General features: G+C 34.7%; 3 protein-coding genes, 3 non-coding genes and 1 pseudogene across 7 annotated transcripts in view; 2 read left to right on the forward strand and 5 right to left on the reverse strand.

The window, feature by feature from the left end:
* Nucleotides 1–3,743: 3,743 nt before the first annotated feature.
* On the forward strand, nucleotides 3,744–8,400 carry LOC111466524 (probable pectate lyase 18). The gene is made up of 5 exons (XM_023111210.1): nucleotides 3,744–4,036; nucleotides 4,465–4,944; nucleotides 5,667–6,093; nucleotides 6,943–7,148; nucleotides 8,044–8,400. Exons 1-5 carry the CDS (start codon nucleotides 3,906–3,908, stop codon nucleotides 8,306–8,308), a joined length of 1,509 nt encoding a protein of 502 aa, XP_022966978.1. The 5' UTR covers nucleotides 3,744–3,905; the 3' UTR covers nucleotides 8,309–8,400.
* Nucleotides 8,401–9,344: 944 nt separating this feature from the next.
* TRNAK-UUU lies at nucleotides 9,345–9,417 on the reverse strand. The gene has a single exon. It is a non-coding gene; the product is annotated as a tRNA-Lys (tRNA).
* A 975-nt stretch (nucleotides 9,418–10,392) lies between these two features.
* TRNAK-UUU lies at nucleotides 10,393–10,465 on the reverse strand. Its single transcript has one exon. It is a non-coding gene; the product is annotated as a tRNA-Lys (tRNA).
* Nucleotides 10,466–10,921: 456 nt separating this feature from the next.
* On the reverse strand, nucleotides 10,922–10,994 carry TRNAK-UUU. Its single transcript has one exon. It is a non-coding gene; the product is annotated as a tRNA-Lys (tRNA).
* Nucleotides 10,995–11,472: 478 nt separating this feature from the next.
* Nucleotides 11,473–14,517, reverse strand: LOC111466631 (annotated as a pseudogene).
* Nucleotides 14,518–17,118: 2,601 nt separating this feature from the next.
* On the reverse strand, nucleotides 17,119–22,276 carry LOC111466335 (glycine-rich RNA-binding protein RZ1C-like). 2 transcript variants are annotated; one of them, XM_023110934.1, is made up of 4 exons: nucleotides 22,173–22,276; nucleotides 21,882–22,020; nucleotides 18,135–18,637; nucleotides 17,119–17,912 (listed from the first exon to the last, which is right to left on the reverse strand). In XM_023110934.1, the coding sequence occupies exons 2-4, from the start codon at nucleotides 21,990–21,992 to the stop codon at nucleotides 17,672–17,674; spliced, it is 855 nt and encodes a 284-aa protein (XP_022966702.1). In that variant the 5' UTR covers nucleotides 21,993–22,020; nucleotides 22,173–22,276; the 3' UTR covers nucleotides 17,119–17,671. The 2 variants fall into 2 exon arrangements, with proteins under 2 accessions (XP_022966702.1, XP_022966703.1); XM_023110935.1 differs by lacking the exon at nucleotides 22,173–22,276 and having other exon boundaries at nucleotides 19,328–22,011.
* Nucleotides 22,277–22,720: 444 nt separating this feature from the next.
* LOC111466547 (vacuolar protein-sorting-associated protein 33 homolog) overlaps nucleotides 22,721–25,721 on the forward strand; it is a 9,429-nt gene continuing 6,428 nt past the window's right edge. Inside the window, exons 1-10 of the mRNA XM_023111253.1 lie at nucleotides 22,721–22,933; nucleotides 23,018–23,057; nucleotides 23,305–23,385; nucleotides 23,643–23,837; nucleotides 23,943–24,053; nucleotides 24,158–24,223; nucleotides 24,435–24,542; nucleotides 24,638–24,682; nucleotides 24,974–25,030; nucleotides 25,276–25,370. Coding sequence (XP_022967021.1) covers nucleotides 22,881–22,933; nucleotides 23,018–23,057; nucleotides 23,305–23,385; nucleotides 23,643–23,837; nucleotides 23,943–24,053; nucleotides 24,158–24,223; nucleotides 24,435–24,542; nucleotides 24,638–24,682; nucleotides 24,974–25,030; nucleotides 25,276–25,370 — 851 coding nt within the window. The 5' untranslated portion in view covers nucleotides 22,721–22,880. The remainder of the gene's footprint in view (nucleotides 22,934–23,017; nucleotides 23,058–23,304; nucleotides 23,386–23,642; nucleotides 23,838–23,942; nucleotides 24,054–24,157; nucleotides 24,224–24,434; nucleotides 24,543–24,637; nucleotides 24,683–24,973; nucleotides 25,031–25,275; nucleotides 25,371–25,721) is intronic.

The raw sequence follows: 25,721 nt of genomic DNA on the forward strand, positions 1-25,721 counted from the left end.
TACCCTCTTACCCGAATGAGGAATAATTCCTCTTACTTTTGACAAGTGAAAAACTAATTTTGATATGAAATTCGAATCGTTGCTTCTGAATAATTCCTCTTACTTTTGACAAGTGAAAAACTAATTTTGATATGAAATTCGAATCGTTGCTTCTAACCCTAATTTAAACAACAAACGAAAATAATATGCTAATTTTACGAATCTACCCTCATATAAAGAACGATGAATAATTCCTACTACTTTATTACACGATTTACTTTCAATAAATGAAAAACAAATTTTGATTTGAAATTGAAATCGTTGCTCCTAACCCTAATTTGATCCATGAACGAAAATAAGATGCTATTTTTACGAATCTACCCCCATATAAAGAACGATGAATAATTCCTACTACTTTATTACACGATTTACTTTTGATAAATGAAAAAAAAAATTGACCCGAAATTTAAATTGTTGCTCATAACCCTAATTTGAACCACGAACGAAAATAAAATGCTAATTTTATGAAAATACCCCTATATAAAGAACGATAAATAATTCCTACCCCTTTAATACACGATTTACTTTCGATAAATGAAAAAAAAAAATTGACCCGAAATTTAAAATGTTGCTCCTAACCCTAATTTGAAGCACGAACGAAAATAAGATGCTATTTTTACGAATCTACTCATGTATAAAGAACGTTGAATAGTTCCTACCACTTTATTACACGATTTACTTTCGATAAATGAAAAACAAAATTTGATTCGAAATTGAATCGTTGCTCCTAACCCTAATTAGAACCACGAACGAAAATAAAATGCTATTTTACGAATTTACCCTTGTATAAAGAACGATGAATAATTCTTACTATTTTATTACACGATTTACTTTTGATAAATGGAAAACAAATTTTGACCCAAAATTTAAATCGTTACTCCTAACCCTAATTTGAACCACGAACAAAAATAAGATGCTATTTTTACGAATCTACCCCTGTATAAAGAACATGAATAATTCCTACCACTTTATGACACGATTTACTTTCGATAAATGAAAAACACATTTCCAAACATAAAGTTAGATCAACACGAACCCTTTTGTTGATAAGAAGAAAGAAGATAGCAATGTGAGGAATCTTTTGAAGAGAAGAGTGTGAAATAAAGTATGCCTATAAAAAAAGAAGGGAAGGCTTGTCATTTCTAGAACAAGAATATGCATTTTTTCAGCCACCCTCCAAAGAATCTAAATCCATTCACTTTTCTTTTTCATTTTTAGGGTTTCGGGAAAAGATATATCGAGGTTTCACGATTTTTTGGATAAAATCTCTCGATAAATTTCCTACCTTTCATCGAGAATATATGTTTTAATCACATTTGACTCTCGTTTTAAATCATTTACATTATTTTAAGCTGCATTTCTTCACGGAATCTCTCGAGAAATTCCTTACCTTTCATCGAGCATATATGTTTTAATCAGGGTTGACTCTCGTTTTAAACCATATGCATTATTTTCAATTTCGGGATCTCTCGAGAAATTCCTTACCTTTCATCGAGAATATATGTTTTTGATCATATTTGACTTTCGTCTTAAACCATTTGCATTATTTTAAACTGCCTTTTTCTCGATACTAAGAATAATTTACTAACAAGTTAAGAATGGAAAAGGGAAGTAATTGAAATTTCTTCATTTTTTTTTCTTCATGATCTAAAAACCCTAAAACCCCNCACGGTTTTAAAATGTGTTTATAAGAGAGAGGTTTCCACACCCTTTTAGGGAATGTTTCATTTCCCTCCCGAATCGATATGGAATCTCACAATTTACTCTCCTTGGGGACTTAATGTGTCTGTTGGCACATCGTCCAATATCTGACTCTGATATCATTTATTGTGAGATTCCGCTTGTGACTCTAATATGCTATTTTACGAAACTGCCCCCATATCAAGAATGAGGAGGATTAATGAAAAACAAATTTCGAGATGAAATTTGAATTTTTGCTCCTATCCCTAATTTGATCGACAAAAGAAATTGAGACAGTATTTTTACTAAACTACCCTCTTACCCGAATGAGGAATAATTCCTCTTACTTTTGACAAGTGAAAAACTAATTTTGATATGAAATTCGAATCGTTGCTTCTAACCCTAATTTAAACAACAAACGAAAATAATATGCTAATTTTACGAATCTACCCTCATATAAAGAACGATGAATAATTCCTACTACTTTATTACACGATTTACTTTCAATAAATGAAAAACAAATTTTGATTTGAAATTGAAATCGTTGCTCCTAACCCTAATTTGATCCATGAACGAAAATAAGATGCTATTTTTACGAATCTACCCCCATATAAAGAACGATGAATAATTCCTACTACTTTATTACACGATTTACTTTTGATAAATGAAAAAAAAAATTGACCCGAAATTTAAATTGTTGCTCATAACCCTAATTTGAACCACGAACGAAAATAAAATGCTAATTTTATGAAAATACCCCTATATAAAGAACGATAAATAATTCCTACCCCTTTAATACACGATTTACTTTCGATAAATGAAAAAAAAAAATTGACCCGAAATTTAAAATGTTGCTCCTAACCCTAATTTGAAGCACGAACGAAAATAAGATGCTATTTTTACGAATCTACTCATGTATAAAGAACGTTGAATAGTTCCTACCACTTTATTACACGATTTACTTTCGATAAATGAAAAACAAAATTTGATTCGAAATTGAATCGTTGCTCCTAACCCTAATTAGAACCACGAACGAAAATAAAATGCTATTTTACGAATTTACCCTTGTATAAAGAACGATGAATAATTCTTACTATTTTATTACACGATTTACTTTTGATAAATGGAAAACAAATTTTGACCCAAAATTTAAATCGTTACTCCTAACCCTAATTTGAACCACGAACAAAAATAAGATGCTATTTTTACGAATCTACCCCTGTATAAAGAACATGAATAATTCCTACCACTTTATGACACGATTTACTTTCGATAAATGAAAAACACATTTCCAAACATAAAGTTAGATCAACACGAACCCTTTTGTTGATAAGAAGAAAGAAGATAGCAATGTGAGGAATCTTTTGAAGAGAAGAGTGTGAAATAAAGTATGCCTATAAAAAAAGAAGGGAAGGCTTGTCATTTCTAGAACAAGAATATGCATTTTTTCAGCCACCCTCCAAAGAATCTAAATCCATTCACTTTTCTTTTTCATTTTTAGGGTTTCGGGAAAAGATATATCGAGGTTTCACGATTTTTTGGATAAAATCTCTCGATAAATTTCCTACCTTTCATCGAGAATATATGTTTTAATCACATTTGACTCTCGTTTTAAATCATTTACATTATTTTAAGCTGCATTTCTTCACGGAATCTCTCGAGAAATTCCTTACCTTTCATCGAGCATATATGTTTTAATCAGGGTTGACTCTCGTTTTAAACCATATGCATTATTTTCAATTTCGGGATCTCTCGAGAAATTCCTTACCTTTCATCGAGAATATATGTTTTTGATCATATTTGACTTTCGTCTTAAACCATTTGCATTATTTTAAACTGCCTTTTTCTCGATACTAAGAATAATTTACTAACAAGTTAAGAATGGAAAAGGGAAGTAATTGAAATTTCTTCATTTTTTTTTCTTCATGATCTAAAAACCCTAAAACCCCACCAAGAAAGTAACCTTTTTTAAGCCTTTTCTTAATATAATTATTTAAACTCACCCACCATTCTCACATTCTCTCTGGATTTAGGCTCTCTTAGCAGCCATGTTTTTGTTGATGTTTCAGATACTAAACTTGTTTCAAAACAGTCTCTTTTTCTTCGATTAATACCACAGAACAACGCCCAGAAACATCCTCAAATTCCTCGTCCGATCAGCTTCCATTTTTGTTGTTCGTTCGAGAATGTTTCCTGTTCTTAGCATTCTCTTGATATGGATGTCTGGTTTGTTCTTTCTTGTCGCCTTGGCTTCTTTCAATCTCACATTGCCCCACCAGCATCCTGACCCTGATTCTGTTGCTGATGAACTTCAAAGGTAAACTGAAAATTTTCAGCTTCTTTTATTGGGTTTCTTTTAGAATTCTTTTTTAATCTGTTTTTGTTGATGAACAAGCGTTCGATCGAGGGGAGGAATGTGTCTTTTTTGTTCTTGTGTTGTTTTTCACTTGGGTTTGGACGAACCCATCTGAAATTTTCCTGCATTTTCTTGCGTTTTCCTGCATTTTCTCGCCATCCAAACAGAAACAGAGCATTGCTCTGTTTTCTTATCCTTTTCTTGCTGGAGAGTTCACGTGTCTCGATTCTTTGTTTTTACATTTGGGTTTCTCTAAAACTGTCTGTTTTCAAAATCCCATTTGAAATTTTCCTGCATTTTCTTGCATTTTCCTGCATTTTCTCACCGTCCAAACAAAAACAGAGCATTCCTCTGTTTCTCTGCAACTCACGCCTCTGTTTCCCTCACAGGACAGTCAATGCATCGATATCGAGAAGAAAAGCGCTATCCATCGAATCAAAGGATCAAGCCTTCTCTTGCCTCACCGGAAACCCCATCGACGATTGCTGGCGTTGCGACCCAAATTGGGCGGCGAACCGGCAGAGACTCGCCGACTGCGGCATCGGATTTGGCCGCGACGCCATGGGTGGCAAAGGCGGCAAGATCTACATCGTCACCGACTCCTCAGATTCCAACCCGGAAAACCCAACTCCGGGAACCCTCCGCCACGCCGTGATCCAATTCGAACCACTCTGGATCATCTTCTCCGCCGACATGACAATCAAACTCAAATATGAACTTATCATCAACAGCTTCAAAACGATCGACGGCCGTGGCGCCAACGTCCACATCACCGGCGGTGGTTGTATCACTATCCAATACGTGTCCAACATCATCATCCACAACATCCACGTGCATCACTGTGTACCCTCTGGCAATGCCAACATAAGGTCCGTAAATCTATACTTTATTTCTTAAAATTAATATATTTTTTTTGTTAAAAATAATAAACAAGAGTGAATTAAAAGTTGGATCTCGATATGCTTTGAGATATTGTCTTGCTTTGAGGTTTCCCGAGCCGTTTCTACACCTTATAAAGGGTGTTTTGTTATTCTTTAAGCTTTCTCGAGTCGTTTCTATACCTTATAAAGAGTGTTTTGTTCTCCTGTCAAACCAACCTGGGATCTTACAATCCAACTCTTCGGAACTCAGCGTCCTTACTCGCACTTGTTCCATTCTCCGATCGATGTGGGACTCCCCGCAATTCAATCCCCTTCGAGGTCCAATGTCCTTGTTGGCACACTGCCTCATGTCCACCCCCTTCGGAACTCAACCTTTTTGCTAATACACCGCTTTGGGTCCACCCCTTTGGAGCTCAGCCTCGTTGGCACACCACCGGATGTCCACCCCCTTCGAAGCTCAGCCTCCTCATTGACACATCACCCACCCAATGTCTGTCTCTAATACCATTTGTAACTGTCCAAATCCACTCCTACTAAATATTATTGTCCTGGACTTTCCCTTTCGGGCTTCCCATCAAAAGTGTTTTGTTATTTCTCTCCATTGACTTGGATCTTATAACAACTATATAAAATACATTTCACAACTAATTTATATCTTAAATCAAATTTCATAATATTTTATTCTGATAAGTTACGATAATGATCGAAAGATCAACCCCGACCCACGTCGGGCACCGAGGGCTATCGGACGGGGACGGGATCTCGATATTCAGCTCAAGAAAGATTTGGATAGACCATTGCTCGCTTTCATACTGCACCGACGGGCTAATAGACGCAATAATGGGATCGACAGGGATAACAATATCGAACAGCTATTTTTCGCACCACGACGAGGTGATGCTGCTGGGACACGACGACCGGTACGTGCAGGACTCGGGAATGCAAGTGACCATAGCGTTCAACCACTTCGGTGAGGCTCTGGTGCAGCGCATGCCGAGGTGCAGACATGGCTACATTCATGTGGTCAACAATGACTTCACGGCTTGGGAAATGTACGCCATTGGCGGCAGTGCTCGCCCCACTATTAACAGCCAGGGTAACCGTTATGTGGCTCCTGTCAACCCCAATGCTAAAGAGGTAATTATCTCTTTTGCCTTTTCTTTTTCACTTTTTTTAATTTTTTTAATTTTTTTTAAAGCTTTTTGAAAAGCTTTTTATTTATTTATTTATTTATTTTTCTATTTAATTTAAATATAATGGGGAAGGAATATGAAAAGTATTTTTTCTATTTAATGAGTTTTTATTATTTAATCTAATTTCTTTCGTATAATAATAATTTTAAAAAAACTTTAAATTTAAGTTTTTGTGAAATATTATTTTGTTTTTTTTCTGAGAAAAAAAGCTTTAATTAGGATTTTTTTGGTTAAGAATTAACAAAATTAAATATCAATTTATATACATAAAAAAATTATAGATGGAGAATAATTATTTTCTATGAAATATTTGCTCAATTTGCTAAATTAAATATTTAATAACTTATTTTTTAAATATTTAATTAAAAACTACTCGATTCATCTTAATATAATTTTAATTGAACCAATAAATTAACTCAATTTATAAAAAAAAATTTATGTTCTTTTATATATTATATTATAGCACAAAAATTTTAAAAAAAATAAAGATTCTTAAAATAGGAAAAGGGGCGGCGCCGCTCATGGGCCGAGCTTTTGAGTTGAGGAATGTGTGAAGCGGAGGAATGCATGGGAAAGGAAGGATTAGATTCCTTATCCCACATGCTTGGGGCGGCGCATGACGTTGACGCGCTGCCAACAAATCACCATTTCTTAATGGGCCATCCCTTTCCGTTCTTTCTTTTCGTGTTTTTGGCAGGACTTGGAGGGAGGGGCCGGAATCTAAAGGGACTACCGGTGGAATTTTGGCGGTGACGGCTGGGTTTTAAAATTTTTAAATTTTTGATAATAACAGGTGACGAGACGTTTAGATGCGGCGGAGACGGAATGGACGGCGTGGAATTGGCGGACGGACGGTGATATTTTGGTGAATGGCGCTTTTTTTGTGCCGTCCGGTGCCGGACTTAGCACCCAGTACGGTAAAGCCTCCAGTACTGAGCCTAAGTCGGTGGCTCTTATCAATCAGCTCACTATGAACGCTGGCGTTTTGGGTGCCCCAAGGTAAATTAAATATTTTTCATTTTATTTTTTAGCTCACTATGAACGCTGGCGTTTTGGGTGCCCCAAGGTAAATTAAATATTTTTCATTTTATTTTTTTAAAAAATACTCTTAAATTTTTAAATAATTTTTAAAAATATTATTAAACTTTTTAATAAAAATAGTTAATATTTTTAATTTTAATTTTTAAAGAGTTAAAAAATACTCTTAAATTTTCAAAAGAGAGCTTTAAATTTTTTTAAAATCTTCAAAAATATCTTTAAACTTTTAATTTTATTGAATTTTATAAAAAAACTAAAAAAAATTATTATCTAACATAATCTTAAAATTTATAATTTTATTGTATACAAATTTTAAAAAATAAATATCAAGCACAATAAAAAACAAATCAACAATAATATATATATAATTTTCCAAAATTTTAAAAATATTTAATAAATCCTTTTAATAAAAAAAATTTATTCTACATTGACACAAAATCTAGTTTTATGTCTATTATTAATTTTAAAAATTAAAAATATGTCGGGAGACTTTAGGTATTGAAAAGTAGACATTTTTAAAAATTTTAAAATATTTAAAATATTAAATTTATTTAACACAAAATTAAATGTCGGGGTATCTATCACGACATAACATAAAAATTATAATTTTTTTAAAGAATTTTAAAATTAAACTCAACCCCACTTAAAATATCATCCCTAAAGCCAAGTGGGACACATAATAACACCAATTTCATAAACTTTTAACACGTCATCAAAGCATGAAAGTGGTACCCTTTTTCCTTTAAGGGTTGAGGGTTTGTCGAGATTTTCCATTTCCACGTGGAAAATACTTCTTTTATTTAATTTGATTAAACTTAATTTTGATTTTTTTTTTAATTTGTTCGTTGATTTGCAGGTTTAGTAATGGTGAAGGGATTGTATATCCAGGATTTAGCGGCAGCAATGGCGGCGGTAATGGCGGATATGGCGGCGGCACTGTCATTAATAATAGCCCGATGTATGGAAATAGCGGTGGTGGTGAGGATGACTTTTACGGAATGATATTTAAAGGCGACGGTAATAGAGTATCGCCGCCGTGGTCGCCGCCGATGTTCTTATGTGTGCAAATTTTAGTAGGTTTGTATATAGTCACAAATAATAGTGGTTTATTGACGTTATAGAAAAGGAGAAAAGAGTTTTATGAAGCTTATATGGTTAAATTAAGTTGGATTATATATTGCAAAGTTAAAGGGTATTTGAGATTATTTCAAAATTTTAGTATTCTTTTTTTCTTCTTTCACTTTCTAGGTAGGTTAAAATCCGTGCTTTGTGGCTCGAGATCTCTACCAGTTACCTTGAAATAGAGGTCACTAGCAATCGAACCCCATGACCACCACATGGTTAAAAACCATGCGCTCTACTAAATAAAAGATTCTCAATCGAAGAAACACCGAGATGTCATGTATGTCGAAGGAAAATAGAAACATGCTTGCAACAAGGCTCACTGTATGTGGGAATCAAACCTACGATCACATAGTTAAAAGCCATGCGCTTTATCAGCTGAGCTAAGATGGCTTCTTGGAAGATTCTAAACCATAGCTAATTGAGACAACAATATAACACTGGCCGCTCTAAAGTATGCCGAAAAGGAAAAGTCATGCGCTTTACCAACTGAGCTAAGATGGCTTCTTGGAAGATTCTAAATTATAGCTAATAGAGACAACAATATAAAACTGGCCGGAAAATAGAAATATCCTCGCGCAATAGAGGTGCCGTTTGTGGGAATCGAACCACATGGCTTTACCAGCTAAGCTAAGACGACTCCTTAAAAGGTTCTAAATCTCTAAATCATAGCTTATTGAGACAATATAACACTGGCCTAAATGTCATGGTCTTCACTACTCACTTTTAGCTTATGCCGAAAAGGAAAAATAGAAACAAACGCTCATCATGGAGGACGCCATTTGTAACCCACTACCACATGGTTAAAAACCATACGCTCTACCAGCTGAGCTAAGCTAAGACGACTCCTTAAAAGGTTCTAAATCTCTAAATCATAGTTTATTGAGACAACAACATAACACTCGCTTTTATAGCCCTATGCCGAAAACACACTCAACAACAACAACAACAACCAACACTAGCCCGTGACGTCATGATCTTTCCCTCTCACCCTCAAGATAATAGAAACACTCTCGCGCACTAGACTAGAGAGGTCGCCGTCTATGGGAATCGAACCCACAACCAAATGGTTAAAACCCATATGCTTTACCAACTGAGCTAAGACAACTTCTGAACAGATTCTAAATCATAGCTTATTGAGATAAAATAACACTGGCAGTTACCAACTGAGCTAAGACGACTTCTTACAAGGTTCTCAATCGAAGCTTACTGGTGATTAAATACTATCAAATCATAGCTTATTGAGGCAATATAACACTGGCCCATGATCATCGTACATCGTTACAGCTACTTGAAATTAATTATATAAATTTATATATATTTATAATTCAAAAATAAATATTGGGCCTTGGTGGGCAAATTTTGTGGACCTTTAACCAAGATTCATTTTTTTATTCAATTTTTTTTTTCATTAAAAATAAAAATAAGAATGATAATTAAGGACTAAATTCACCGCAATCCAATATTTCTAATTTGTGTTGATATAATTAAATTTATTATTATCTATTCGTTTACTGTTTTAAAATTTANGAACAAAGCACGCCTCCCCTTAATCGAGGATCGACTCCTTTGGAGTCTTAGTCATTTTTGACTGCCTTCGTACCTTCGAGGAGGCTTGACTCCTTTTGGAGTCCTTTGTTCGACATTTAAGGATTTGCCAATCTATTGACACGGNGAACAAAGCACGCCTCCCCTTAATCGAGGATCGACTCCTTTGGAGTCTTAGTCATTTTTGACTGCCTCGACTCCTTTGGAGTCTTAGTCATTTTTGACTGCCTTCGTACCTTCGAGGAGGCTTGACTCCTTTTGGAGTCCTTTGTTCGACATTTAAGGATTTGCCAATCTATTGACACGGCTAAGTTTAGGGCATGGCTCTGATACCATGTTAGACGAACACGACTCTCCACAATGGTATGATATTGTCCACTTTGAGCATAAGCTCTCATGGCTTTGCTTTGGGCTTCCCCAAAAGGCCTCAATCAATGGAGTTAGTATTCCTCACTTATAAACCCATGATCATTCCCTAAATTAGCTGATGTGGGACTTTCATCATCCAACAGAAACATCCTCGCGCAATAGAGGTCGCCGTTTGTGAGAATCGAACCCACAACCACATGGTTAAAAGCCATGTGCTCTACCAGCTAAGTTAAGACGACTCCTTAAAAGGTTCTAAATCTCTAAATCATAGCTTATTGAGACAATATAACACTGGCCTAAATGTCATGGTCTTCACTACTCACTTTTAGCCTATGCCGAAAAGGAAAAATAGAAACAAACGCTCATCATGGAGGACGCCATTTGTAACCCACTACCACATGGTTAAAAACCATACGCCATTTGTAACCCACTACCACATGGTTAAAAACCATACGCTCTACCAGCTGAGCTAAGACGGCTCCTTAAAAGGTTCTAAATCTCTAAATCATAGTTTATTGAGACAACAACATAACACTCGCTTTTATAGCCCCATGCCGAAAACACACTCAACAACAACAACAACACTTGCCGAAAACACACTCAACAACAACAACAACACTAGCCCGTGACGTCATGATCTTTCCCTCTCACCCTCAAGATAATAGAAACACTCCCGCGCACTAGACTAGAGAGGTCGCCGTCTATGGGAATCGAACCCACAACCAAATGGTTAAAACCCATATGCTTTACCAACTGAGCTAAGACAACTAGATTCTAAATTACCAACTGAACTAAGACGACTTCTTACAAAGGCAATATAACACTTGCCCATGATCATCGTACATCGATACAGCTACTTGAAATTAATTATATAAATTTATATATATTTATAATTCAAAAATAAATATTGGGCCTTGGTGGGCAAATTTTGTGGACCTTTTCCCAAGATTCATTTTTTTATTCAATTTTTTTTCATTAAAAATAAAAATAAGAATGATAATTAAGGACTAAATTCACCGCAATCCAATATTTCTAATTTGTGTTGATATAATTAAATTTATTATTATCTATTCGTTTACTGTTTTAAAATTTAATTTATATGCAGCAACACGTAAAATTGGCATAAATGATTGCTGAAATTTTATCGAACTACCTTTAGGATTGTAATTAGTAAATGACAATTTTACCCTTTAAATTATTTTTTTTTTTAATTTTTATAGATAATGGGTTCTAGTACATAATTAAGTATGAAAATTACAATAATATCAATTAGAAACTTGGTGATGAAACATGTAAATTATTTTCTCACAAGTTCGGAAATTTTAATGTTTCGACAAAGGACAAGAAAAATTTTCACTTTCAAACCAAACCCATCCCTGTCGGTTCCTCGTCTCCGCCGCCGCTCCGGCGGATTTCACCCCATTTTCTTTCCCGCCAAACACACCCCTATCGGTTCCTTGTCTCCTCCGGCGCTCCGGTGGCCACCACAGCGCCATTTCCGACCACCTCTGCTTCAGCTTCATCTCGAAACTTCTTATAAATATCACTCTTGTAAAAACCCCTCGTCCTAATCACTAAAATCAACGAAACAAACATACCCAACAAAGTAACTCCGGTAATCACAAGAAACGACCGCTTAAAACACTCTCCGCCGTAGCATTTCAGCTCCTCCCCTGTTTTTCTCACAAGCCCTTTGGCCGCCAGCTGCTTCGCCGCCTCTTTGTCATACAAATTCCCGGCCACTTTCACATTCAAAACGTATAATCCAATCGGACTAGCCACCGACCCGAAATTGTAAAGCGTAGAGTAATATTTCAACCCAAATAGCTCGGAAATTATGGCGAAAAGCAACGGCCACTGCGCTCCGAAACAGAATCCGATCACGATTGAAGCTACATAAAGCCCATTTGGAACGGCGAAGGCGATGATCAAATGACCGACACATGACAAAAGAAGCGTTAAAGAAAGCATTAAAGGACGTGGGAATTTGTATTTTGTTAGAACAATTTCAGAGACAAAACCAGAGGCGACACGTCCGAGGTAATTCCATATACTAACGAGTGTCACGAATGTGCTAATGCTTCTTTTTGGGTATCCTAATGACATTCCGATCTGACCCAGATTGTCAATCGCCGTCAAAGTTCCGCCGACGCCACAAATTGCAGAGAAGAACAGAATCGCCATGTCCATACTGAACAGAGCTTGAAGAATTGTGAAATCCTCGCCGCGTTCCGGCGGGTTGAAGATTGTTGTCCAGCAAGATGGTTGTTTTTGTTGTCGGGTTTGTTTTTGGGGCTCTGTTTTTGGGGGATTGGGTTTCTCTGTAAGGATTTGAAGTGGGTTTGGGGGATTAATTTTGGGGCTCTGTTTTTGGGGGATTGGGTTTCTCTGTAAGGATTTGAAGTGGGTTTGGGGGATTAATGGCGGCGGATTTGAGTTTAGAGAGGTTGTATTCTTCGACGATGACGACGGCGAGAGGGAGGAAGAGGAGGAGGAGAACGACGGCGGCGCTGCCGCCGAATTCGGCTTGGGTGAATATTAATTTGCTTTCTATGATGATCATTAGCATTAGGAATCCGGCGAGGGCGAGTGAAATGTAGAGGAAATTGTAGAAGACTTTGAGCTCGTTTGGCTGTCGGATTACTTTCATGATCCGAATTGTTCGTAAAAATGCGAAGGATATGGCCGCCGGAAGCCATCCGATTAGGAGTATTAAGGATCCGAATTGTTCGTAAAAATGCGAAGGATATGGCCGCCGGAAGCCATCCGATTAGGAGTATTAAGGATTTGGTGTCGGAGCCGTAGAATGCGTGGAAGAGCTGCGTAATTATGGCGCCGCTCAGCCCGACATACCCCTTTAAGATACCTGTTCACAATTCAAATAAATAATTAAATTTTTAAAAAATAAAACTTTTAATATTAATTTTAAATATTTTTAACTAAAAAAAAGACTATTTAAAAAGAAGCCCATGAATTTAAAAATAAAAAAATTCAAAAAAATAAAAAAATATTAATTTAAATTAATTAAAAATCTTTTAAAAGTTAAGGGTTAATTTTGAAATAAAATATTAGAGTAAAAGTATTTTTTAATTTTTTTTAAAGTGTAAGGGTATTATTGGGATTTTAAAAAATTTAGAGATATTTTTTTTTAGATAAAGTATAAAGTTTAACTAAATAAATATTTAAAAATAATATTTTATTTAAAATATCACAAATATTTCAAATGGGCATCATGGGGATGGAAATGAAATAAAAATTAATAATAAATAATAGGAAATAAAAGAAATTGGAAAATTAAAAATAAAAAAAAAAATGGATAGCAAAAGTATATTAATTTAAATTAATTAAAAATCGAGTGGAAATTACGTTTATACTTTAAATGGGGAGCTTTCAAAATCAAAATTTGGTGAACCCTTGAATTTGGGAAAACACATTAAATATGAATTTAATTCGTTAGGTTAAATTCACTCGAACATTCAGACACACAAGTTTCGTGTGAATGTTTGGAAAAAACAGAATATACTGTTCGATTTTCGTTGAAAAATTACTCGAGAATCTCGCACGTTGTAACTGACAATTTTACACGATTGAACGTAGGAGGGAATAAGCTAAAAGTTGTGATTTTACAATACATCTAATTTTGAGGATCGGGTTTATTCTCGATTTTGTCATACTGACACTAAAATAATAAATAATAAAAATGTGATTTTTTTCTCGTAATATTAATAATCACTTACCAAGAACGACGCCTCGACTTTCTGGAAAGTTCTTGACACAAGTAACGAGCGAACCGGTATTAGCAAATGATTGAGAATTAGCGCCAACACAAATATAGAGACACATTTGCCAAATTTTCGGCGTCGAGATCCGCTTAGTAACGGCGAGCCAAATCATGAAATAACCAAAGAAATTCAGGACAGCGCCGATGGATAGAACCACCCACGGCGGCGTAACTTCATTGATAAGGCCAGATAAAATGCCGACGTTTGCACCCAAATCCTTGAAAAAGCTCAGCAAATTCAACGTCGTTTGGTCGTAACCTAAAACCGACTTTATGTCGTTGGAATATAGGCTGAACATGTAAGTGGCGCCGGCGGCCGCCATGATTAGAAGTGAAGCGAACACCACAAACCACCGCCCTGTGATGATGCGGACGGCGATGGTTCTGATGTTGGAGCCGCCGGAGAGTGCTCCGTCGCCTCCCTGACCGGCGGCGACCATTTTTAGAGGTGGAAAATTAAAGAGGGTGGAGATTATTTTGGAGGTATGGTACTTGTGTGGCTGTTAATTGAAGGAGATGTGTGTGGGAAATATATAGACGTTTTTGTTGAGACTCTATAGTTCGACTTTTTAAGAGTCCAAATGGAAATTAATTAATAATTGTTATTTTATCCTATGCCCTAGAGTCGGGTTACCCTAATTCTTATACAAAGATGTTTATTTAACTCACGGAATCCTAGTCTCGAGAATACCTATCCCGAACCCAAATGAGGAATTTTTGTTTACACGAGAAATAAAATGTGATATCCCACATTAGTTGGAGAGAAAAACGAATCATTCTTTATAAGAATGTGGAAACCTCTCATAGCATATACGTTTTAAAAATCTTGAAATGAAACCCGAAAAAAAACCAAAAAAAGACAATATCTGCTAGTGGTGGGTTTAACCTATTACACAAAGGCTTTCTTGTCTCCATTTTGTCCGACATCTAAAATTCTATACATCATAATTTTGGGGTATAAATCCGAAATTTTGGGTTGGTGATTCGAATGACTCGAGTAGGTTCACACTCCAAACCTCTTACTTTTGGGTTGGGTGATCGAGTTATTCAATTTTTTTTAATTATTTTAAAAAATAATAATTATTTATAATATATGTCACATTAATAACTAAAATTATACGAAACATTTATTACTAACGTTTGTTACAAACTTAAAATATTTTAAATTTTCGTAACAATTTCAAAATTAGGGTTGGATTGGATTGGATTGTAAACTCTATTTTCAGGTCTATTTGAAAAAAAAAAAAAAAAATTCGAACCCACGAACCGAACCAAAATTTTCATTTTTTAAAAAATTCAACAAAAAAAAAAGTCTAACCCAACTCAACCGGACGATTTGGGGTGTGAGCACCAAAACAATTAGTCTTTAGAAAATAACAAATTAAAAAAAAATACATTTTTAAAATAAATTTCAAATATTTGTCAAAAATAAACGCTCGAGTTCGGTAATAGTTATTATTATTATCATTATCATTATCGAGAAATTTCGATAGGCTTTGAATTTTATAATTTACTTTTCATCAAAATTTTAATTATATAGTTTGTCAAATAAATTAATTTAGGCTCTAACATATATATAATAATAATAATAATAATTTTCAAATATAACTTAATATATTCCAATTAAGAAAATATTTAGTCATAGTTTGGTATGGAAGCATAAATAAATAATATTTTCAAACCACCAAACCCTAAAACTATTAAAATTTATATTATTTTATAATATAATAAATTTTAGAAATATTAATATTCTTCACAATTTTAGTTTATTTTTTTTTCTATTGATTTGATTTGATTTTATTATAATAAAAAGTATTTTATATTATAATTTTTGGGAATTGATTCCATTAATTATTATTTTTATTTATTTAAAGATTAAAAAGTGGAAATTATGTATATTTATTTCATTTTTCCAAAGAGGATGGAGGTTGATTTATGATAAGAGAATATGACAGCTTGGTTTTGAATTAATTTGGTTCAAACCATGCGTTGAAAATTCAACCAAAAGATAAAAAGATTATGTCACTGTAATAATGTTTCAAAGATAATTATTTTTAGGGTATTGAGTGTTATTCCGCTCTGACGCTCGAGGAAAAAATGAATATTTAAATAAATCGATACCACATTCGAATAAGAGACACAAAAAGTTGATAATCATGATATATACCAACAAAATACTTCTGTGTTTTGAGTTAGTTTGAACTTCATAATTAACTGAGCATGTGAAGACGAAGAATGTTGAAAGAACGGATTACTTTCACTCTTAGAAATACTTCATGTAATAGCCCAAGTTTACTGTTAGTAAATATTATCCGTGTTGGCCCGTTATGTATTGTCGTTAGTCTCATGATTTTAAAACGTGTCTACTATAGAGAAGTTTTCATGTTCTTATAAAGAATGTTTCGTTCATTTCTCCAATTAATGTGAGATTTTTATAGTACTAATGTGAGACATCACATTATAAATTTAAATTCTATGAATGGACGGAAAAGTACTATAATACGAACATATATAAGAAGACATCCAAAGGCCCAAAAATTCAAATTTTTGGACCACACCACCAAAAAGTCGTTAATAGAATAGCGAAAGATTAATTATGGATGGATTATCATTTTGAGTTAGAATTACAAATTTAGCCTTTAATCGGTATCTATCTCTAAATTTTAAAAGAGTTATAATAAGTTTCATTCAATTTTGTGTCTAATAATAAGAGTGTATATGATTGAACATTTTTTTAGACTAACTTGAGTCGGTTAGGTTGGTAACAGAATAATTCTAATCGAACTTCCAGTTGTTTTTATTAATTAAAAAATTATACTTATTCATATTATATATTTTTTATTAATAATTAAAATCTTATATAAATACCTCTTCTAATAATTAATTAATTTATTGAATTTCAATTTATTTAAAATTTTGTCAAACAAAGTAATAAGTCAATCACGTAACCATAATAAAAAAGTTAAGACCCAGATATAAATATGTAAATAAATAAATTAAACTTAGAATTTAAGCTTATATATTATGATTATTATGATTATTATTATTATTATTATTAACTTTGCTTTATTTGTTAATAAAAGAAATAAAAAAGGGATGGGAGGACACCAATTTGCAGCTAGTGGGTTTTATAGTCAACCAACCAAAAACGACACTTTTTTCCTAATTTTTCCACAAAAAGGTAAGTCAAGTAAATCATGAACAAGAGCCGACGAAAATAGTGGCATTGCAAGTACATGTCAAGCCAGTGGGGATGGATTGAAGGGAAGTCAACAATTCCGACAGTTGTGGGCCAAACCAAACCATTTTTCTTCCATTAATGGCCTCTTCCCTTTCCACTCTTAACTGAGAGGAGACTTCTGGTCTGCCATTCATGCCCCTTTCATGTAGGGTGCCCTCTGACTTCTACAGTTCTATTTCCTAATTGATTATCAACGTTTCTACCGTTGGTTCCTCGAAGATTCGGCTCAACATTTCAGGGTCGACTTAAATCAGTTCTCCTTCCATTCGTCGTTTATCAGATACATGAAAGCAAGATAAAACAGCAGCAATCTGCTGGCAGGTCGTGGTACTGTAACTATATCCTAGATGACTAAAGGTTTTCGATGACACCGAGCATGTAGTACTTACTAGATAAAACTGATAAGATGCTAATACTCAACATTCAATAACGATCAAATGATGATGGCCTCCCTGCTGCTCTGCTAGGGCGATCGTAAGGAGCTGGTCTGTTCCTGTAGCTTCTTCCCTCGTTGCGTGCTGGACCGCTGCTTTCGTACTTATCAACCCCACGAGGTCCACCATCTCTATAATAGCCCCTATCTTTACCAAAGCTGTTTACTGGAAATCGACCAGAGTCGTTGTTGTACCTACTGCTTCCAAAGCGGTCTCCACTAGGTGGGTACCTATAGAGATGAGAGGATTGATCAAGTATAATGCTGCAAGGAATTAATTGAGAAGTCACGTGATTACTCAGCAAAACAAAGGATATTGGATCACTCTTCTGTTAATTTATCGTATTCTAGTGATAATTACTTTAAAAGGATAAATTTTAAGACTAGAAAAATAACAAACATATTTTATACACAGAAAATAAAATTCAAATCCATAGAAATATCAGTCATTACCTGTCACTAACATAGCGATCGCGACTTCCATATTTGTCCCTGCTGCTATCAAAACGATCTCTATCTCCAAGGCGTCCACCACCTTCATAACGATCATCCACATAACGATTATTATCTCCAGCAAAGCGATCCCCATATTCGCTATCCCCAAGTCGAGGACGTGAAAGAAATGAGTCTCCTCCCCTTCCTCGACCACCGCCCACAGGACAATCTCTGGCCCAGTGTCCAGGACGTCCACATTTGAAGCATTCATCTTGCCTAGCAGATCTATCTCCTCCTCCACCACCATAGCTGCTATCCCTGCCACCACTTGAGTAGCCTCCCCCCCTGTAACCATGGTCCATATCTTCTCCCATTTTAGGTTCAGCCTTGTTCACTGAAATGATTCGTTCTCCAAATTCCTGTCCATGCATCTCTCTGATAGCATCATCCATTCCCCGTCGATCTGAAAACGTAATAAACCCAAAGCCACGTGGGCGCCCTGTATTTTTTTCCAACATGATCTACAGGAACACCAAAGAGGAAGTTTACGCCAGTCAATAAAACAGCCCATAGAACTTAAATCAGAGCTAGTAAAGTACATCTCATGCTAATAATGCAGGTGGCAACTTCAAACATACAAACCATCAGCATAGTTTGAAACTAGATTATGAAGAAAATTTGTCTAACATAACAAAACCTGGCATTATCAAGTGACGAAGAAGACCATCATAATGAAAGATAAATAAATAGCCCAGGATTCCTATCTCCTCAATATTCAAAGATAAAATGTTTCATGATGAAATCTATGACCTAACCACCAATATAAGGTGATTTTGTTTTGGTATTTAAGATCCCATGTGACAACACTCTGAATGTTGGAGTCACTGAAAACGAGGTGAATCTAAGAGCAACGGAAAGTAGACCCAATCTTGGCCTTGAAGACCACAAATACATTTGTGACATTGTAAAGAGGTATAAAATCAATAACAAACAGTTGCCATGATCAACAAGTTACGAGGTTAAAACTCCATTAAACTCATTCAGCAACTATGGTAACAGATAAGTCATGGGTACAAGCTGGTGATGATGTTCGGCCTATCACATGCTGTATGCACGATAAGTACAACATCTAAAAGAGAAATCATTCGAAGTTTAAACTTATAGTAATTATAATAACAGCATAAAATATTTTAAACAGTCTGACAACTTACTTGTTTCTTCCATTTATGAAGAACTCATTGCAACATGTTACATAATTCCTTAACAAAACAAAAGAACCTGCATGTCTTTATCTCTATCTTCTGAAGTGGGAGTATCTTAGACCTCTAGTCCCCTTTTACTCAAAAGAAACAACTCCACAAAAAAAAATTGCTACATGGGTTCTGTGCAGTCAGGCATCCAAAATGGCACTCAAATCCAACGTTGACTCAAAAAACCCAGTACAATCACTTCACTGGATATGTGTATTACTCCAACAAAGAGATTTGTTAACCTCAACAAATAATACACAAGGGAACACAAGAATTTTATAGCCATCTTGCTATCAATACCATATTGGGATGAGATCTGAAACAGATGGTGGAATAAATCTGAAAGATAAATCCTTAAGCAACACATCTTCCAAGATGAATGCTCTAGGAGACATAGGCAAGTTGGAGATGCCAGCACATTCTGTAATTGAGATCCTGTCAGCAGTTTGTGGACAAGAGGATGTACTAGAAAACTTGATGACGACAACAGCTTGCATGGCAACCGTACTTAACTAGGTACATATTCAACCCCTCTTAAGTTTAAATAGAATCAATAATCGAGGAATTCAAACTCTGATAGCACAAAATACTGTCAACGAGTATAAAATGAGGGAACTAGCACACCACAAAAAAGGAAAACAAAATAGCAGAATTCTGGACCGATCTTGGAACAACTTCAAACAACGGGAAAAGGTTGAAAACCAATGGATGAAAAACTAAAGCTCCATAATTTCTCAGGTTGCCACAACCTAAATCCATTCCTCTAAATAACTCATAAAAAGCCCAACCTGCAACACTGCACCTAAAGACACTCAAATTTAGCTTCAGATCCAATTGCTTTGCTGCAGTCTATACCCAACAAATAGATATCCATAATGCTTGGTCAAACAGAAAGAAATCCAGCATCAGAGGCCTTTAGAGATCTGGAAGGTACAAATGGCAATAATAACCACGTCAACGTCCATTCTCCATGTCCACTGTATAGTATCTTAACATTTTCAGCAGAGATGACAACAACCGATCAGAAAAGGCACTCAAACTGACATTTACAATTCAGCTATCTTTGTACAACAAGGAAATATGTCAAACTAAAGACTACAAATGCATTTTGGCCAATTCTTCGGAAAATGTCTGAGCAGCTAAGCCTGGAATTGCTAGTACAATTTCTAGCCACATCAACTGCTGAACAAAAACCAATACGAACAACTTTCTGATTATGCCTGAACAAGTAGGGAACTCTGATTTACCTCAGCAAAATGAATTCAAAGAAGCAGTGCCTACTCAAAAGGATAAAATGGCTATTGATCTCCAAACACTGCACCTTTGTACGGTATCATAAATCTTAGCCAAAAAGGAGGCACCAATTCAACGTATTCTTCATCTTAGAACACTGACAACTCTCAACACCAGTGAAACTAGCAAATGAAAAACCAGCTATCTCTCACTCTGCTAATGATTACAGTAAAGGATAGGGAAACGAAGAGAACATTACAAAAGCAGCTAGTAGTATGAAACAATCTTTGTACAACAAAATTTTGCATCCAATGACAAATGTCTACAGATATTTTCTGTGATTAGATGACTTAGCAAACCAATTATCTGAGTCAATATGGTAATCTAGCCCAGAACTTCTGCCCCAGTACATCATCTCATGTAACCACATAACTTTCATCGTTAAATTTTAGTCATACCATTGGAAAGTAGAGTAAGCCAAGGATAAGATGGAAGGTTTAATAATCATCCAGAGAAAGATAAAGTTCTCTGAGCAAATACTAGAACATTCTATTTTTCGAATACACGAGACATTTTAGTGACTTCAGTTTCCTCTTCAAAAGCATCAAATAACGATAAGACAGGAAGGTCTGCTCGAGCAGGTATCAGCACATGACTTGTTAATAGTTACTCTGGTATTAAATCATTTATCTGTCGCAAAAGAATGACGAGTACTTTTATCCACAGAACAAGTTAGTTGCTGAGTTCACAAACTAAAATCCCACCAAACCCCAATCAGCTAGAGAACTAGATTGAGTTTGCAGCCAACCATATTCCAAATTTCCAGACAATAGTACTTTCTCTTAACCAGCAGATCTTAAACAGATAATGCTTAAGCAACATACAACCCTATGACCTTCAGCATCTTGATGCATTCAACTTCTCATGAACAGTAAGACCGCTTCCCAAAAATTTCATTAACAGCATCCTCCTCATTCACAAGGGGAAAAAAATTCATCAGAAAGAGAAGAGGACGGAGACAAATTAAAGGTTAAAAAAAAAGCTGAAAGCAATAGTTAATCCTACAGTGCAAGGTTATTTAGAGGGAAGGGAGTGGAAATTCAGAAATTATATTTTCCAAAAGATCAAGAACACTGAAATGAAACCGAATTAATCCAAAATCTCCTCAATTTCCTTCTCATATCAGAAATAGATTAATTACTCATTCCAACGTGCTCAGTTTCTTCGATTTCCAGCCACACAGATCAAACCAAAAATCAAAAAGTATATCACAAAGGGTAACCTGAGAATCGATAATTTTTCCGAATCGACTGAAGGCATTCTCAAGCTGACGCTCCGTGATTTCCCACGATAACCCACCCACAAATATTCGGTACTCATCTCTCCCAGCCATATCAACACCGTATTTCAGAAAACTCCTCCTGCACAACAAAATCCAGAGTAATTAGGGAAATCCAAGAACAAAGTTGAACGGAAATCGACGAGAAACAACATTCATCAAGTGCTTCCTACCGAAAAGAACAATTGATTCTATGATATTGAAGAAAGTTATGAAGATAGAGAAGGGGAATACCTTGTTCGTGCTGTGTAGTGTGAAATATCCTCAAAGAATGAGCCCTCGTTTCCTTCTAGAGATTCCTGAAGAACCCTAGAAAATAAATACGTAAATAGACACGATATTTATTTATTTTTATTTAAATTTTATTTATTTGATTCCAAGTAGAGGATTGAAATAAATAATTATAAATAGAATTATTATTATTACATTTATTTAGGGAAAGGATTAATTTTTTAACTTTATATTATTAAAATATTCTCAGTTACTTTTATTTAAAAAAAAAATTATCTAAATTTATAAATAAAAATAAAATATTTATAATTCCTTTTAATTACTAATACGATTAAAATATTTATTTATTTTATTTAGATTAAAGACTTTGATCCAATAATTGAATTTCTTTTATTATAATTGGGAAATTATTTTCAAAATAAAAAAAATGGAAAAAAGGGGTTTTAAAAAAGCTGAAAATAAATTATCACTTAGAAGTTGATTTTTTGTTTTTTGTTTTTTTTTTTAATTTAAATTTTAATTTTCGAAATATTACAACATTTCTATAAAAAAAATAATAATAAAATCAGCTCGACGGCGCGTCGCCGATGAAAAAATGAGTATATATGCATCGGAAGTCGACCGCCATCTTCTTCCAGCGAGGGAAAGGGAAATTCTCTGTTAAAACGAGTTGAATTGAAGTTCAGAGGAAAAGAAAGATCTTCTACTTGGATGGCGCAGATTCCGAACTTGGATAATGCTCCCCTGAATCTCCGAGCACTCAGGTTCTTTATTCTGATCAACGCTTCTTAATTTACTGCTAATTTCTTTCAAACCGTGTCGTCAAGTTTTCATGATCGGATTTTCAGGGAACAATCTCAGAAGGAGCTTATAAACATCCTGAAAAATGTGAGTTCCTTTCCCGCGGTTAACAATAATGGTGAATTTGAGTTCCACTAGTTATTTTATTTATTTATTTATTTTTTCTCTATCTATCTGTTAGGCAACCGATCATGCATTTCACAAATGAAAAAGTAGACTGTACTCGGAGTTTATGGATGATTTAATTAACCTGCAAGTTTAGTATAACATTGGAGATTAGATTCCGAAGAGTTAATTTACAAAATTTGCTTTGAATTTGAATGTTGCTTTATAGATTCGAGGAAGGAAGTGTTTGGTCGTTGATCCTAAGCTTGGAGGTTCTCTTTCATTAATCATCCAGACGTCAATTCTTAAGGTAGTCTCTTCTGTTCAATAAAGGCTTGTTTTTACCGGTGGGCGAAAGAGATCGGATACTGGAAGAGTTTATGTGAATATCTCCTTTTCTTATCCATATTTGGTTTTCCATTTTCAATCTAGTGAATTGGGTTGTGTTTTTATTCAGTTAAGTCATGTTTTGTCGTACAATGGAGTTTCGTTTTTCTAGTGGGAATTTAATTATTTCTCTCACTTGCCAATTTGAATCTTTTGAGGAATTGCGACTGCGTGATACAGGAACATGGAGCTGAATTACGACATCTATCATCTGATCCAATTCAAACTGACTGCAATAAGGTGGTTTATCTTGTTCGTGCTCAGATGGATTTGATGAGATTTATATGTTCACATATTCAAAATGACACTTCGAAAGGACTTCAAAGAGAATACTTTGTTTATTTTGTCCCTCGCCGCACAGTGGTTTGTGAGAAGGTAAGAGTTGGCAGCAAGCCGGAGTCATGGACTAATTTTAAATTTTACAAGTTTAAAAACTTTGTTTACATCCTCATAATCAGAGTTCAAATTTAAATGATGCAGGTTCTGGAGGAAGAAAAGGTCCACCACCTGTTGACCATTGGGGAGTATCCTTTATACGTAATTCCATTGGATGAGGATATTCTGTCATTTGAGCTTGATCGTTCTAACAAAGTATGGAGAGAAGTTCATTCAGTCGTTCTATGTGATATTTTCAATGTTCTTTCTTTGTGCCTATGCATGATTTGACATTTAATTTTTCTCCTCCTTTCCGGCAGGAATACCTCGTTGATGGTGATACTAGTTCACTCTGGCATATTGCAAAAGCTATCCACAAGCTTGAGGTTTTACAATCTTTCCTGCATATTTTTTTTTATGATACCTAGGATAAAACCTAGAACTGGGACATATTTAATCTGTTCATGAATTCAATGCTGCTGTATAGTAAGTACATTGCTAGTACTGTAAAAGATGCTGGATTTATTCCCATATTCACTGATTCATATTCGTGAGTTACTGTGTAATCATGGGATAATTATTTGGTTGTGACGTTAGTTTTCCTTTGGAGCAATACCAAATGTGAGGGCCAAAGGCAAAGCATCTGTCCGTGTTGCTGACATTCTGAATCACTTGCAAACAGAGGAACCTGTTAACTCAAATGATGTAAATGTCTAACTTGATCTCTTGTTCTCTTTCTCCTTCTTTTTTAATTTCATTTAAGCAATTTATGCAAGAATTGATTTATTCTTTTATTTCAGATGGCTGTGCCAGAGATAAATACACTCATTCTTTTAGATAGGGAGGTAAAGTTTAACTATACTCCATTTTCCCCTTGCGAATGTCACTAGGTAACATGGGTTGGATTGTGTAGGTTATACATTGCTTATATATTAGTTTCTGTAATTTAGTGATAGGGGTATAGAAGTTCCATTTTTTTCAAGGCATGAATAGTTGTATTTGAATCATTTAGATTCAATTTGAATACTTTGTTCTAAAGCTCCTTGGTTTCCATGGAGGTAGTGCTAGTTTGTGTATGATATTTGTCTAGTCTATTCACTTGGCTTTTTTGTTTAAAACTCATTCCTGCTTTGCAGGTAGACATGGTCACTCCCATGTGTTCTCAGTTGACATATGAAGGGTTGGTTGATGAGGTGAGCTAATGAATGGGTGGAGCTTTTTTTTTCTTTGCCCCATTGGACGATCACTTGATATTGTTTGACATGAAGATTCTTATGTGGGAAGATAGAATGTTTCCCATTTTGGTTTCAAAACCGCACCACACCAACTCTCGCTTATATTTAATTCGCAATACTTGTTATAGCTCGCTCACCATAATTCAAATAGGCTGGCTATGTATTTGATTTTGTTTTGAAGTTTTCCTATATGTCCTTTGTAGTTTTTGCAAGTGAATAATGGTGCTGTGGAGCTTGATTCATCAATCATGGGTGCTCAACAAGATGGAAAAAAGATTAAGGTTCCACTTAATTCAAGGTTTCTACAATCTTTGCTTGATATGTTTAGCTATCCTTTGCAGCAAGCATTATATGCTGATTCCATCAAATTTTATATTTGTTGGTGTTCTTTCCTTTTTGCGAAATAGAAATACTTGTTTAATTCCTTTGATGAAGTCATTAACTCAAAACACCATTTCAAGATAGTGTTAATCTGGCTGAGTGATTATATTATTTCTGAATGTCGAAGGATTGGAAAATTCAAATCACATTCTACTTTGATGGCAGCTGTTTGTTTTTTTTTTTTTTTTTTTTTTTTTTTTTTTTTTTTTTTTTTTTTTTTTTTTTTTTTTTTTTTTTTTTTTTTTTTTTTTTTTTTTTTTTTTTTTTT

The sequence above is a fragment of the Cucurbita maxima genome, unplaced genomic scaffold, assembly GCF_002738345.1.
Source record: "Cucurbita maxima cultivar Rimu unplaced genomic scaffold, Cmax_1.0 Cma_Scf00031, whole genome shotgun sequence".
In the NCBI taxonomy this organism is placed as follows: Eukaryota; Viridiplantae; Streptophyta; class Magnoliopsida; order Cucurbitales; family Cucurbitaceae; genus Cucurbita; species Cucurbita maxima.

What these genes read in the sequence shown, in the direction of transcription:
- LOC111466335 (XM_023110934.1), bottom strand. Translation starts at nt 21,992, where the DNA reads ATGGCTGGGAGAGATGAGTACCGAATATTTGTGGGTGGGTTATCGTGG. An exon ending in GAAAAATTATCGATTCTCAG is followed by an intron (nt 18,638 to 21,881) that starts GTTACCCTTTGT and finishes GTGTTCCTGTAG; the next exon opens with ATCATGTTGGAAAAAAATAC. An exon ending in GATCGCTATGTTAGTGACAG is followed by an intron (nt 17,913 to 18,134) that starts GTAATGACTGAT and finishes TCATCTCTATAG; the next exon opens with GTACCCACCTAGTGGAGACC.
- LOC111466524 (XM_023111210.1), top strand. Translation starts at nt 3,906, where the DNA reads ATGTTTCCTGTTCTTAGCATTCTCTTGATATGGATGTCTGGTTTGTTC. An exon ending in TCTGGCAATGCCAACATAAG is followed by an intron (nt 4,945 to 5,666) that starts GTCCGTAAATCT and finishes AATGATCGAAAG; the next exon opens with ATCAACCCCGACCCACGTCG. An exon ending in TCAACCCCAATGCTAAAGAG is followed by an intron (nt 6,094 to 6,942) that starts GTAATTATCTCT and finishes TGATAATAACAG; the next exon opens with GTGACGAGACGTTTAGATGC.